General features: G+C 43.6%; 1 protein-coding gene and 1 non-coding gene across 2 annotated transcripts in view; one reads left to right on the top strand and one right to left on the bottom strand.

Moving 5' to 3' along the window:
• Positions 1 to 15,397, top strand: part of Wdr7 (WD repeat domain 7) — a 271,935-nt gene that overhangs the window by 187,033 nt on the left and 69,505 nt on the right. The window contains exon 22 of the mRNA XM_032885554.1: positions 8,111 to 8,297. Coding sequence (XP_032741445.1) covers positions 8,111 to 8,297 — 187 coding nt within the window. The remainder of the gene's footprint in view (positions 1 to 8,110; positions 8,298 to 15,397) is intronic.
• On the bottom strand, positions 13,819 to 13,922 carry LOC116885088. The gene has a single exon (XR_004385959.1). It is a non-coding gene; the product is annotated as a U6 spliceosomal RNA (small nuclear RNA).

Raw genomic sequence — 15,397 nt, 5'->3', positions numbered from 1 at the left:
GATTTTCCACTTTGCTTTTGGTTAACGTTAGCATTTGTTGGAGAGGTTCATCAAAGACTGATTGGAGTCTTTTTTTTTTTTTAGATCTTTTAAATTTTATTTTATATGCATGACTGCTATCCCTGCATATTTGTGTGGGCTCCTTGGGTTTGCCCATTGCTTGTGGAGGTCAGAAGGGAGCTTGGAAGCTCTGCATCTGCCTGGCACTGGAGTTATAGATAACTTCGAGCCACCATGTATATCCTAGACTGAAACCTGGGCTCTTCATAAGACAAAGAAGCACTCTTAACCACTGAGCACCTTCCCAGCCCCTGCTTTCATGTACTCTTAAATAATGGTTGGATTCTTCTTATACTACAGCTGTGCAAATGGGCGAGCGTGCTCCTCAGGCCGAGTAGTGACTTCAGAACCCAGGATTTACTTGCAAGTCCCCTTCACCAGGAGTTTAATAGCCCCCGGATGACAGGAAAGGGTTGATGTGCCATTCACCTGTGGCAGCGAGTGTGGACAGAGTGGACAGGCCGGGGTCCGCGTCTTGGAAAGGTGATCCTCTGTAGGAAAGACCAGAGGAGGCTGAAAGATGAACAATCCCAGAGGTGGCTGATACAGAACACTAGGCCAGAGTGCTTGAATCTCACCAGAGTGAAGCCAGATGGACACCAAATTATTATCAGTAATCACAGGAGCCAGTGTCACAAGAAATAAAATATTTTGCTTTGCGTGAAATATTTTGCTGTATACTCCATGCTGAAAACTGACTACATTCACCTCTAGGTTTCTCAGCTAACGCTCTTTCCTGATGCTACCTGAGGCTCTCCCACCTTCCACTCTGCTGGAGCCTTACTGACGTCACCAGGAACATGCACAGGGTCAATCCCATTATCACGGCTTAGCCCTGTGTCAGTCTCTGTCCCCTGTGTCAGTTCTAGCTCTGCTGGAACCTGAGACTTCCTTCTCTTGGTTTCTGAAACACCGATTTCTCTTACCTCTTTGGCCATCCACACTGTTTTGGTATTTAAAGGTTCTTTTATCTAATGATTTTCAGATTTTTACTCCTAGCTGTAGTTTTTACACCTAAACCCATATATCCAGGGACTCAGCTGACAACCACTCTGCGATCAGCAGAGCTAGTGGGCTGTAAGGCACTTGGTAATTAAGATGTCCACATGAGATTTGCCGTTCAAATATTCCACCATTCCTTCCAGCAACATGCTCTTACACAGTGTATGGTAATCTCAGATAATCAGACACTTCACCCAGAGGTTGTGGTCCAGCAGGAAATGCTACAGGCTTCCACCAAGGAATCCTCTCTGATGGGGGCACTTAGGGAAGTTTTTTAGCTGTGGCGGGCTGGGAGGCTGGCAGCATTGGAAGTCGGGAAGGTCCTTGAGAGCATCGGCCAGCAGCTGGTGCTGACAGGCAGGCATGTGCGAACTTAGCGATGGGTCCAGAAACTCGATGGCTGAACACACACATCTACCCTGAACATCTACCCTGTTGCCAATGAAGATCAGTGCAGTGAGTTAATATGCCATGCCTGGGCAACAGGGTAGGGCCATCCCAGGGCTGCCTCTGAAGTTTTAGTTTGGACCTTGGTCCAGAGGGCATTATCTTTGTCTTCCAGGGCCCACAGCTTAGGGATGATTCATTAACATAACGTCAGCACTGGTGTTGAGATGGAAGGCAGAGACAGGAGTGTTCCTTGGCACCTTGAGACAAGCTGACTTGCTATATGCAGCCACAAACAACGAGACCCTGTCTCAGACAATGTGGAAGGCAAGGACCTACACCCAAGGTTGACTTTAGCTCCACAAGTATGCCGCAGCACATATATAAACAATGCATACACATATAGAGGGGTGAGAGAAAGAAAACACAGAAAGTAATGTCCAAAACTAAACTCAATTCCGGCCCCTACCTATAATCAGCAGGCAGACAGTGATCTTCCTGCCCTTACTTGTTTGACTAGGCTAAATTCTCAATCAATCAATCAATCTCTCTCTCTCTCTCTCTCTCTCTCTCTCTCTCTCTCTCTCTTTAATAGCCAGTCCCAGAACCCATGCAGTTCTGTCTGATCTGTTCTCCCTTGCTGAACCTTTGGAAGCTTTACCTGCTCTTCCCAGGCTCGCCCTCCCCCTGCCCTGTATGATGTGCTCTTTACATAGCAGCTGCTGCTTTCCACTGTGCAATGGGATAAGGCCACTCTCCTGGCCAGAATATCCACGGTTCCTCACCGGTCCTGCACAGCCTGTTCTGTGAAGACTACTGTGCTGTATGATGCTGCCCTCTGTCTTGTCCACTGTCCTGCAGCTCTGCTGGTTTTCAGTGTCTTAGGTGTCCAGGCAGGCACCCTCCTCACACTTCTTCCACACAGTCATGTGTTTCTCTAATTCTGCCCTGGCCTTTGAGTCATCTTCCATCCTCCTGTCTCTGGCACTTCTAGGCTCCTGTGCTTGTTTTTCTGCCCAGCACTTAGTAGTAGCTGATGTGTTTGGTTCATCTGGCTCTTATAGAAGTGTTATACAAGCCTAGGATTTGGGGGCCTGGGTTGAAAATAGTATCTGGTTCATTGCTGGTTCTCAGTAAAGACTGTGTATGAAAAGATAATTTAGCTACTAAGTGCACGAACCAACCCTTAATTGTGGTCCCCTTCTACCCCTTCTTTCTGCCCTCTCATTGATGAGCCTCTCACTAACCCTTCACTAGCCCTACTGAGGAGAGAGTAAAGGAGTATTTGGATTGGCCAGCATTCAGTGGGTTACATTTTAACAGACTCTGATCTTACAAAGGTTTGCTTCTATTGTTTTAGTTCTTCATTGCTGACCCACAGCTATCCAACCACTGGTACGTCCTACTTCTCTTAGACAGAAGGGCGTTCACACTGAGCAGTAAATACCCTTCTGTTTGTAGGATGGCCAGACTATCTTATATTCTAGTGTGCTGTCCAAAATGAGTTAACCAAAAGCAAAATGAGACTATGTGGTACACCTTTGTTAATTCGACATTCAGTAAGACAAGGGAAAAATTAGACTTTGTATCATGGAGAATTTGAATTTGAACTTTATATTCTTTTCATTGTAAGAAAGGAAACATGTAATTATTTTAATTTAGGACTATTTTGGTTAAACGAATGTAAGACTAATAAGTTTTAAAATATTCTTGCTAGTTCTCCAACAAAGAACTCTGTTCTTAACAGACTTCTTTTATGTTTTAAATCAGAAGAAATGATGGCTTATTTTTTAATGTCATACAGCAAGTGAAAAGGACTTCTGAGAGAGGGAGGGAGGGAAGGAGAGAGAGAGAGAGAGAGAGAGAGAGAGAGAGAGAGAGAGAGAGAGAGAGAGAGGTGTTTGCCTTTGATTTGTTTTTCAGACAAAGACTCATTATGCAGCCCTGGCTGGAGCTCACAGAATCCCCCTGTTTCTACTTGCCAGGCCTTGTAGTTAAGGTGTGTAGCAGGGACATCCAGTTATAAAAGTCTTAATTATTCTCTACTTACAATAACACATCTCACATCATCTGTAGTCAGGTACCTGTGTGGAGCAGAGGAATAGAATTCTCTTGGCCCTCTGCCATGCCTGTTCTTTGATAGACATAGCAACTGGGAAAAGACTTCATTCACTAGGTTACACTTTGAAATAAGTGGCCAATCATTATTTATTCATTTTGCACTCTTTGTAATGGCATAAATCATAATAAATTCATTTGGTTTAAAGTGTATATAATATGCTCTCCCCTAGGAATGTCCCTATAATTGAGCTATTAATTAAAGTATTTTAACAATATGGCCCTTTGTCCCCTCTCTGCTACTCAGACCCAGGGAGTTAGCGACTGTTTCTTCATTCTGAGGCCACCGAATGAGATTGTCGTGACTAGGACTGTTGCCTGGTGGAAGTGAGCAGAACCTGATCATTAGGTTTCCTTCCTGTGGCTATGCTGGTAGCGTCCCATTGTCTTTGAGGGCCTGTAGAACGGTTCTCTGGAGGGCTGTGGTCGTTTAAACCAGTAAGAAAATGTCATTCAATTTCCACTTGTTAAAGTATGGTTTGATGCTCATTCCTGTTTTAATTTCTAATTCCTAATTTTTTTTCTAGCAAATATTTTCCCACCAGCATTAGTTGTCATAAAAGCCAAATTTCTACCTTGAAACCCAGAGTAGCTCTGAACTTGATGTCTCCTCCTATCTCTTACACGGTCCTCCCCTTGGTCTGCAGCCTGTAGGCCTGCCCTCACCTTCTGACACGGTGCTAGCTGCTCAATGACTTAGGACAGGGAGGTCTAGATACAGCTTCAGTGGCCACAGATGCCCTCAGAGGTCTTCCGGTTCCAAATAAGAAAGGACAATAACTCTCAGGCAAAAATTACAATGAAAGAAAAAGCCGGGCCAAATGTCTTCAGTTTCATACTCCTATAAGGATCCTCTCTTGTTTGTATCTTGGTAGGATCTGATCCATCAACCATGGGAAATCAATATATGGAGAAATGAATATACAAAGAAACTGAGGTGCCGTGCTGTCATGTATGGCAGGCAGCTGGCTGTGTGGGGTGGCTGTGTCCTCTGTGACCCAAACAAGCATGCTTTTCTACATGTCTGTTGTATTTGTTACATTCGCTGTGAAGGGCTGAAGGCCTCACTCTGAGGCTCAGGCAGTGGGAAAAGGGGACATAGTATAGATGCCATGTGAAAGGAGTGGTAAAAACAGGGGACATAGTATAGATGCCATGTGAAAGGGGACATAGTGTAGATGCCATGTGAAAGGGGACATAGTATAGATGCCATGTGAAAGGAGACATAGTATAGATGCCATGTGAAAGGGGACATAGTATAGATGCCATGTGAAAGGGGACATAGTATAGATGCCATGTGAAAGGGGACATAGTATAGATGCCATGTGAAAGGGGACATAGTATAGATGCCATGTGAAAGGGGACATAGTATAGATGCCATGTGAAAGGGGACATAGTATAGATGCCATGTGAAAGGGGACATAGTATAGATGCCACGTGAAAGGGGACATAGTATAGATGCCATGTGAAAGGAGTGGTAAAGCAGCACGATGCCCACAGGCACGTTTTCAGGTGGTGAAGTGTCTTCACGTAGTAGTGAGTTTATATAGCATTCTTTAATAAATGAGTCTGTGCTTTGTAATACATGTTCCAGAATACAGATCCATCCAGCATTTTTTGTAATATCATTAAAGCACAAATGATTTCAAGTGCCTGTGTTCTAAGATTTGTACATTTATTTTTGAAAGGCCATTGTAACTAGCCAGATACTACAAATTACTAAGGACTGGTGGGACTTTTTTGTTTTTGGCTTTTCTTGCTGGTTTGTGATTGAATAGTATTCCTCGTGCCAGAGCAGCGAGTGAGCCATGTACAAGCCTGACCCTTTAACCACACCTTCACTCCCTGTCTTTCTCTTGCTTCAGCGTTCAGCTGGAAGAGTAAGGTGTAAATATTTTTTTGCGCTGTTGCACTTTTAAAAACCACTAAGATTAAGGTTGATATCCTTCAAAACTAAGAAAGGTAAAATAACACTGAAATACTAGCTATTGATATCACTGTTGGCTGCAGGTTGGCAGAACTTTCTCGACAGCCAAAGGCACAGAGTTAATTGTGATTTATCCAGTGTTGGACTTCTGTCCATTCAGCTTTCATTTTGTTCTTGTGGGCTCTGCGTCTGTGTACACTTGGCCGTGTGATTGTACATTTGGGCACCCGGTGGTAAAGACAAGCTGCATGGGAATTCTCTTTATAATTCTACAGGCAGGGAAAACTAAGACGGCCATCCTTTGACCTGGACTGTGGCTACAGGTTGCAAAATATAAAGCAGAATTTCAGTCTGTGGTGAGTTGAGGTAGAGTTCCTTGGTGTGTCCAGAGCCAGTGGCTAGGAGTCAGGCTTAGTATTTGTTAATCAGAGAGAGAACATTTCTTTTTAGTTTCTTACAATGTCTAATCTCTCAAAGTAGCTATGTTTTGCAATGTTTTAAACACTATACACTAGTAAAATTTCTAAAATTACAGTATTTGAGGAAATTAAGAACTGTTTCAAGTTTATTTTTTGTCTAATATAAACATTAGAAAATTCCTTTACAGACATAATTTTATTTAAATTTTCTGTATTCCTCCCCTGTATGCCCCTCCAGTTTGCTGTTTATTTATTGTGTGTCCGTCTTCCTGCAAATGTCAGTTTCACTTTTCTTTATAAGTGCGTAAAATTACATTGCATGTATGCACCACATTTTATTTATTATTTATTTAATTATTATTTAATTTATTATTTATTAGTTTGTTCCAAGAGATTCCAACAGATTGTTTGAGCGCTTACTACAGTCGCTAGCCGGGCAGTGCATTCTGTAGCATAGGTGCAGTCCACTCTTGGATCTTTCATCAGAGAAAGCCATCCTTGTCACTACTTCATAGACAAGGACACTGAGGCCCATGAGTAACTGAAGTCCCAGTCTAAAAGTTAGGAAAGCATGGTTAGCCCTCTGTGTGCCTCTTTCTCAGAAAGTTGTATGGTCTGTGATTTAGGAACTGCTTTGTAACTCCCCTCTGGAGAACAGACAAAGACTCTTCAGAATTAGTGTTCTTAGCCTCAGGTGACAGCATTTGCCTTAATTCCACCACCTGGGAGGCAGAGACAGGCAGATCTCTCTGCCTTTGAAGCCAGCCTGGTCTACATCATGAATTCCAAGACAGACAGACAGACAGACAGACAGACAGACAAGGCTAGGATAGAGAATATCTGTCTCAAAAAGCAAAGCAAAACAACAATACGAAGAAATAAATTTATTAAATTGCTATAATGTCTAGTGGTTTTCTTTTTGAATGTCAGAGTGCACTTTGAACAGGCCTTTGCAGTTAATGGCCACTGAACATGGTGAGCAACCTGTCACAAGGCTCGGCCTTAGCCATATAACTCAGCACAATCAAACTAGGTCACTTGATCAGATTCAGAATTATATTGTGCTACTTTTATATTTGCAATATAAATTCGTGTAAACAATGTTACTATAAATGGTACCAGAATGTAGAAAGAAATCTTACATGGTGCCTTCTCTAGCCCTTCTTCTGACATTACCTCTAGAGACAAGTCTTACTGAGGGAAGTGTTTGAATATGATCTGTGATAGATATAATTGAAAAGTTAAAATTGTTAAAATCCTACATTATTTGAACTAGCATTTTTTGTGATACTGAGTTGAAAGTAGCATTATAAGGGAACTAGGCTATTCATATTTTTTTTTCTCCATCTTTATTAACTTGGGTATTTCTTATTTACATTTCGATTGTTATTCCCGTTCCCAGTTTCCAGGCCAACATCCCCCTAACCCCTCCCCCTCCCCTTCTATATGTCTGTTCCCCTCCCCATCCTCCCCATATTACCGCCCTCCCCACAACAATCACGTTCACTGGGGGTTCAGTCTTGGCAGGACCAAGGGCTTCCCCTTCCAACTGGTGCTCTTACTAGGCTATTCATTGCTACCTATGCAGTTGGAGCCCAGGGTCAGTCCATGTATAGTCTTTGGGTAGTGGCTTAGTCCCTGGAAGCTCTGGTTGCTTGGCATTGTTGTTCATATGGGGTCTCGAGCCCCTTGAAGCTCTTTCAGTCCTTTCTCTGATTCCTTCAACGGGGGTCCCGTTCTCAGTTCAGTGGTTTGCTGCTGGCATTCGCCTCTGTATTTGCTGTATTCTGGCTGTGTCTCTCAGGAGAGATCTACATCCGGTTCCTGTCGGCCTGTACTTCTTTGCTTCATCCATCTTATCTAGTTTGGTGGCTGTATATGTATGGGCCACGTGTGGGGCAGGCTCTGAATGGCTGTTCCTTCTGCCTCTGTTGTACACTTTGCCTCCCTATTCCCTCCCGGCTATTCATGTTTTAATGTAGAAGTAAGTATTTGTATATAACTATTATATAATTAAGTACTGAAGAATATACTATGAAACATTGTAACCTAACTTTTCTCTTGAAAATATGGAGCTAAGTAAAATAAAAGTTAAAAAATCTTTTATGAGTTTATTGTTCAAACCTTTTTTGGGGAAAAAGTTGAAGTATACTAATATTTTCAAAGTATACTTAATATTGTGATTTTTATTTTTTAGGCAAGGCACTGACATTTCTTCTGCTACAGCCACCAAGTCCCAAACTTCCTCCTCATAGCACCATCCGGAGAACTGCCATTGACCTGATCGGGCGAGGGTTCACCGTGTGGGAGCCTTACATGGACGTGTCTGCTGTCCTGATGGGGCTGCTGGAGCTGTGTGCAGATGCTGAGAAGCAGCTGGCCAAGTAAGTGCGGAGCCAGCGGGTCAGCACGCGGTTATCGGAAGAAGTTGTTGAAGGCGTTGGTTAGCCTTCAGAAACTTGCTTAGTCAGCAGTAAATCTACTCGGCACAGTGGTCATGCTTATAGCCACAGCCCGGAGTGCCAAGGCCGGAGGATGGTTGTAAGTCCAACGCCAAACAGGGCTATACAATGACACCCTGTCTCAAAACCTTTAACAATGCAGACAATACAGAACTCCAGAGAAATGTGACAGGTAACCTTGAGACAGTGAGTGACCTGTGACATAATCTTCAAACTGTGTTTATTCCACCTGAGATGTTACTGACGAAGGATTATATAAACACACTGTAAGGACAATGACACACATACATGGCACTAGAGCAGAGTGTTTGCTAGGAGAAGGTGGAGCTCGACAGTCTGGAGATTGTTCCTCTGCATGCCTGTTCATTTTTAAATTAACTTTATCGGACAGTTTCTTTTGCATATCGTCAGGGACAGGTTAAATGAAGATTGTAGTTGAGATGGTAGGATGGCTCAGCAGGCAAAGGTGCTGCCACCACGCCTCACGGTCTAAGTTCAACCTGGGTCCCACATGGTGGAAGGAAAGAACCAGCTCCTGCAAGTTGTTCTCTGTATACACGTGTGCACGCGCACACACACACACACACGCACGCACACACACACGCACACACACACATGTACACACACACACGCGCACACGCGCGCACACACATGCACACACACATACACACACACGCGCGCGCGCACACATGCACACACACATGCACACACACACATGCACACACACATGCGTGCGCACACACACACACTGGAATGCATTACATTTAAAATACACTATAATGATCATTATAAAAATTTAGAGGGAAATGTAACCTGAAAGAATTGCTAACCTGACGTGAGTGGAACACAGCCTTTGTGAATTGTCTGGGAACCATGGTAGTAAAGGCTGACATTGGTGCCATCTAACACCCAGTCTCTTGGTTCCAGAAAAACGTGCCTCTTCGGGGTGCATTATACAAGTGGCCTACAATTGGTGATTATCGTCACAAGTAAACTCACAATGTACTTCTATCATAGCCTCCTAGTTCCTAATAGTGCTAACCCAGTAGACACCCTTGTCTATTAAGCAGTTTCTCCCCATGCCCCTGTCTGCATGCCTTAGGAAACACTGCATCCTTTCTTAAATTCGCCTGTCCTAGATAGTTCACAGAAGTGGAGCCTTGCATCCTGTGGACTTCTATGATTGACTTCTTTCACTTAATCCCTCTTACAGAGTCCGTCCGTGTTGTAGCGTGCTTCACTGTGTTACTTTGTATTTTAGCCGAGTTCCGTCCTACTTTTGGTGATGACGTCTTGTTTATCTGTTCATGTGTGTCTATGTGAGAACCTGTTTTCATTTCTGAAGTGGGATTACTAGTACATAGGATAGTTCTGTGTTTAAGAGTTCCAGCAGCTGCCACACAGCTTTTAATGGTGACCGAGTTCTCGTTCCTGCCAGTGCTGCACACATAGGAGTTCCACTTCTCTGTCTCCTTTTTAAAATAACTCATCTTAGTGAGTACAAAGTAGGAGAAAGTCCCTATCTGTCTCACCATGCCTCTCAATGACATGCCAATGTCGTCACGGTTGACTTTGTAGAAAACTGGAGCGAGCTGCTCTCTGCTTCATGGCTGTCTTCCTTTATGCCATGGCCCCTCCAGTTACAGCATGCTGGGGGCCTGCTCTCTTTCTGCTGGGTACAGTGCTGTGGTTTTGTCTGCAGATTAGCTGTCCATGGCAGTGCCCCCGGTTAACTGAAGGAGGAGGTGTTTAGTGCAAACCTAGCCTTCAGCTTCTCTCTCTTCCCTGTGGGCACACCTCCACGTGTTCTGATCTCACCTCCACGTCTCCCTCACTGCATGACTGGAAAATAAAGTATCTCTTTCGGAAGGTTGATGCTAAATGAGTTTATGTTCACAAAGAGTTTAGAGGAGTGGTTAGTACATCCTAAGTGTTTCAGTTTGTTTCGAGGTGAGTATGATAAGGCACTGTCCAAAACCTTTAGCTTCCTGCTGGCTTGCTGTTTTGAGCCCAAAAGAGTTCACAGCACGGACTGTTGCTTCTGAAGCTCTCTTCATTTGTCTTGGGAAGCATGCAATCTCGAAATATGGTTTGTTCTCAGATCTGACCAAATACTATTTCACAGTTTCACTGAGGAAATTCAGGGTACAGCCTTGAAGCCAGAACCATCGAGGGATGCTGCTGCTGCTGCTCTGGCTCTGGCTCAGGCTCAGCCAGCGCCTTTCATGACTACCTGCCTAAGTATGGAATTGTCCACAGTGCACTGGGTCCTTCTGTATCAGTCAGCAATCAAGGAGATGCCCCATAGACATGCTCACAGGCCAGGCTGACGGAGTCAGTTCTTCAGCTGAGATAGCCTCCTGCCAGGTGACTCAGGTCGTGTCAGGCTGAAAGTCAAACCTAACCAGGACATTGAGAGACTGGTGATGTTACTGTGGCAGCTGCTGTGTAAGTGGGGCTGTTTGTGACGGCCCCAGCATTCAGAAGATTACAGACTTTATAGATCATTGGCCAGAATGGTTCTGATAAAGGGGGCAGCAGATAGTTCTCAGGTGACTGTTGGAATTAGGAGGGAGTGTTAGCCCAGAAGTCTGCACCTGTCGTCCAAGGCAGCCATCTTGTGCAATTCTCCAGAACGAATTTTCTACCTTTAGCTTCCTGCTGGCCTGCTGTTATCTGCCCAAAAGAGACCATAGCACAGGCTGCTGCTACTGAAGCTCTCTTGGTTTTCTTGAGAAGTGTCCAAGAATAATTTTTAATTATCTAAAAATATGGTTTGTTTTCAAATCTGACCAAACGCAATTTTACAAGTTTTTATACCTCTTTTGTTACCTGGAAGGTTCATTTTAGCTTTAGCATTTACAATTTTGTTTTTTTTTAAAATAAGTTTATATTAAACTTATATCATCAAAGTAAATGTGTGTGTGTGTGTGTGTCTATATATATGTTCTATCTACAGGCAGTATGTCAAGAGACATAAATTCTATAGTTTTCAGTAGGTAAACCTTGGTATTACCTCCTTTCTGTCACAAAGATTAGTATGACTTTTTCTACAAAGCTCTGAATAAATGAATGTATCAGCGTGTAGCCTTGAGGAGTCCGATGTACTTTTCATCATGATAAATTGCATAATAAGCAAGAAAATGTTTGCTTATTAATCTCTAACAAGATTTAGATTGAAAATGGCCTGTTACATCCGTGGCCTACTTGGTCCTGGCAGGAGCTCTGAGATGGGGAAGTAGAAGCACAGCAGAGCAGCAGGGCACACAGCAGCTTAAAGGTGATCTTACCCTCCCCACCCACCCCTCACACCGGGCTGGGGCGGATTTACTGTGCACACAATAACCCGGGCTCCAGGGCTGCACTGCCCTGCTTCTGTCCCTGATGTCAAGCTTGCCATGGGAAAACGCTTTACATGGGGCGAGTGCTTAACATTTTAGTTGATACTTCTGGAAAGAGCACAGCAAATATTTCCTTTATTCTTTATTCTTATAAGATTATGAAGAAAGGCTTGGGGAGAACAGACAATTCAGGCCTTGTTCTAAAGAACATGCATCACAGAGGAGTGCTCCCTCCCTCTCTTCCAAATACTGACATTCCCTGTCAGAACTGATGTCTGAGTTTTCCCACAGCACTGTAGGAGACTCCAGGTCAATGGAGGGCGTTCTCAGAATTCAGGACACCTTACTCTAGAATGTGGTCTCACCTCTGCTGTCTGATGAGGCAGCAGCACTTGCTTTCTGGCTTCTGGGTGTTTACTGAGGGGTGCCTGTTACCTAACACTGGCCCTTTCACACATCAGTTCCTCCCAGTTTCCAGCAGAATGAACACGAAGATCCTGTCTCCTGATTCCAGGACTCCGAGGGGTTGGAGTGGGGAAGGGGTGGAAGGCCTGACGAGATGAGTTAGCAGGAGAAGTGGGAGGTGTGCCGGGATTCTCACATCAGAACATTGTGTGGAGAAGAGCAGTGGTGCCCAACAGACCAGCCACAGGCCAGGCATGGCCTGTCTTTAAACAGAGCCTGAGTGAAAATCTCCTTCAGTCTGACCTATCCCAGGATGCAAACTGGGATCCACCCAACAAATACACGCTGCTCCCTGCAGTTGTCTTTGGGAAGTGGAATGAAGGTTAGGCACAAGGTTGATTTAAGCTTTTACTTTAGAAACAGGTTGTAACCGGAAGCTCCTTGCTGGGCCACCCACTGTGTAGTGTACACTCAGGTGCAATGGATCTGCAGGTTCAAAGAACAGTCTTCAGCGTTGATACTTGGGAAACTGGGATTCACCTCTTAGAGCGCTTAGTGTAAGTAATAAATAATTTGGGAATAGGCTCAAATGGAAGCTCAAGGTCAGTTTATTAGTTTAAAAGAACCCCTGTGATAGGCAAGCTATAAGCATGCAGCTCCCTGGAGGAGAATTGGGGGTGGGGCGGTGGGTGTCCTGTTTAAGCGGTCAGGAAGGTCAGACACCTGACAGACAGGCAACCGCGTGGCTGGGAGGGAGCTTTAGGGAAATAGTAAGCAAGCCTGAAATGTTTGGGAGTCCCAGTGTGTTAGGGAGTGCCTGCTTAGAAAAGCTAATGGAGGAGGAAAAGGGAAAGGCAGTATTGTGAGTAATTCAGGGGAGTGGGCAGATCTACAGCAGCTGTGTGACTGCGAACAGTGAGCTGCTGTTCTAAGGGTTCTGGGAAGGAAAAGTATGGATTCCCTTAAAGCACTTAATCTCTTTACCCTGGCTCACTGTGAACTGTCTTCCTAGGGGTGACCTCTTAGCTAAGTGTTTGACCTGCCAAAGCTGGAGCGCTAGTCCCAGGCCAGAGTCTGTTGTCTTACAGGAATGAGATTTTCCTTACTGCTTCCTCTAACACTTGTACCTCTGAAGGAGTACCCCTAAATTAGAGGTCAGAGCCCCCCAAGCTTCTGGCTCTCTGGCTATGATGAGGCAGTCAAGGGGCTCAGGGACATTTTGGGGTTTAGTTTAGGAAAAAAATTATCGTTTACTTTTCTTGGAAGTCTTTATCCTAAACTGCCTACCTAATTTCTATTTCCTGTCAGGCCTTTATCTGCTTACTCTGCCAGTTCCCAGTGCTACTCAGGGTGGACCGCTGTGTTTTCGTGTAGGTATACAGAAGCCCCAGGCAGTAAACATGATGTTCCCCATTTTGCAAGTGCACACACCAAGATACAGTATATGAATCTGTGAGAGACACCATCCTTGTTCTCTAGATGGTAAAAAAGAATGACTGGGTTTAATGTAAGATCTAGGTGACTCCAAAAGCTAAAGCCATAACATAATTCAAAATCCGAACGCCTGCGAATTAAAGATATCTGAAGTAAAGCTTACAACGATGGTAAGGGCAGCATTTCAAAGGTTCCTTTGGGTTTTATATTTACAGAAATTTCCATTAAGGATCTTGTGCCTTGTAGAAATTTAAATTTTTGTTTAAATGTTGCTTAATTACTTGACTTTTTTTTTTCCAACCTTAACAGGAGCCATGCTTATCTTCTCTGTGTGGTTCCAATTTTACTATATATGCTACCAAAGCCAGACTCATTAGTGTGTTGCTAGACAGTGATGGAATCAGTAAACTTTTAATAAAACTGTACTTTATACCCGACAGCCTCCATCAGCTGCATCTGTCCCAGTACACTCAATGTGCTATCTAATTTCAATATATTAATCATAAAGAGTGATGGGTGATTTGTTCTGAGGACTGGCCCACCTCTCGGAACCCTCAGCTCCCATTGCACAGCCCCTGTATTTCAGGCTTTGGTGTTTGTTTGGTAAGTGAGCCACAGGTAGTGTCTTTTATGAGGATATTTTTAAATGAACGAGACTAGTCTGTTTCTTCAATGTGAACCGTATAATAACATACTGAGGCTGTCCTTTTTCTGAAATAACTGATGAGCCAACTAGTTAATTGTAATAAACTGTAATAAAAATTAGAGACACATAGTTTTTGTTTTGCTTTGCTTTGTGGGGAGAGCTTCTTTTTTAAAGATCTCTGTGGGTCTGTACACACTGATAAAGTGTTAGAAATGGTGCGTAAATTCTACTTTATAGACAAGTAGAAAACTCCTGTGCTCCTAGAAGACTAGACTCCTGCCAGGCTTTGTGTGACCTGTGATTTGGATTCTATTTGCCTAGGTCACGGTGTAGGGCTCTTATTGAGAAAGAACAGTGGAGCACAGCCCAGCTGCTGAGGGGGCCGTGCCCATCATGTGCTGGACAGCTGAGGACATGAGCGGATTACAGAAAGCCTATTGCTTTTAGGGTATTGTCACAGCTTACCAAACACAGACAGGGAAACAGAGCTACGAGAAGTCTCGAAACTTTGGTATACAGAGAAGCACCATACATTGGAAAGGTTCCTTAGAACTATATAGAATTTGAGAGAAGGAATGAGTAGTTTAACTCAGTCATTTCAGTTAACTTTGAGGGATAGAGAGAAACACACTAAAAATGAAAACATGCTTTGGAATTCTATATTGGACAATTTTTCTGTTCTGAAAAATTCATTTATAAGGGTTTGTAATCTGAGGAAAGCCCTTTACATAGACAGAGTTAGAGTAGTTTTTTATTTTCTGTAAATATATGCAGCTAACATGTTTGGAAGAGTAGGAAAATTTTCCATCTTTGAGCTTTGGAAATGAATTCTACCTTGAGTTAAAAAAAATGAAGCTCTAGGCTTTGGTGAGATTGGCTCAGTATGTACTCGCTGACCAGTGATGCCAGCCAGGTGCATCCCCAAAACCTAAGTAAAAGCAGAAAGGAAGAAGCAAGACCAGAGTTGTCCTGTGACCTCCACAACATGTCATAGTATGCATGTGCACACACATGCATGTGTACACACATGTACACACACAGTAAGAAGCAAAAATATTTTCAAAAGTGAGGTTTCACTAAGCACAGAGGAGCTGCATATTCCTTGTTAAGTAATAAACAAATATGAACACACTAGTGTTCCCAGGAAAGCGTAGGAGGGAGTCCTGGTGTTATGTAATTAAGTATGTACTTAAAAC

This window comes from Rattus rattus, chromosome 15 (genome assembly GCF_011064425.1).
Source record: "Rattus rattus isolate New Zealand chromosome 15, Rrattus_CSIRO_v1, whole genome shotgun sequence".
Lineage (NCBI taxonomy): Eukaryota > Metazoa > Chordata > Mammalia > Rodentia > Muridae > Rattus > Rattus rattus.
Note: the sequence above shows the minus strand (reverse complement) of the source record. Positions and strands in the feature narration are given on the sequence as shown.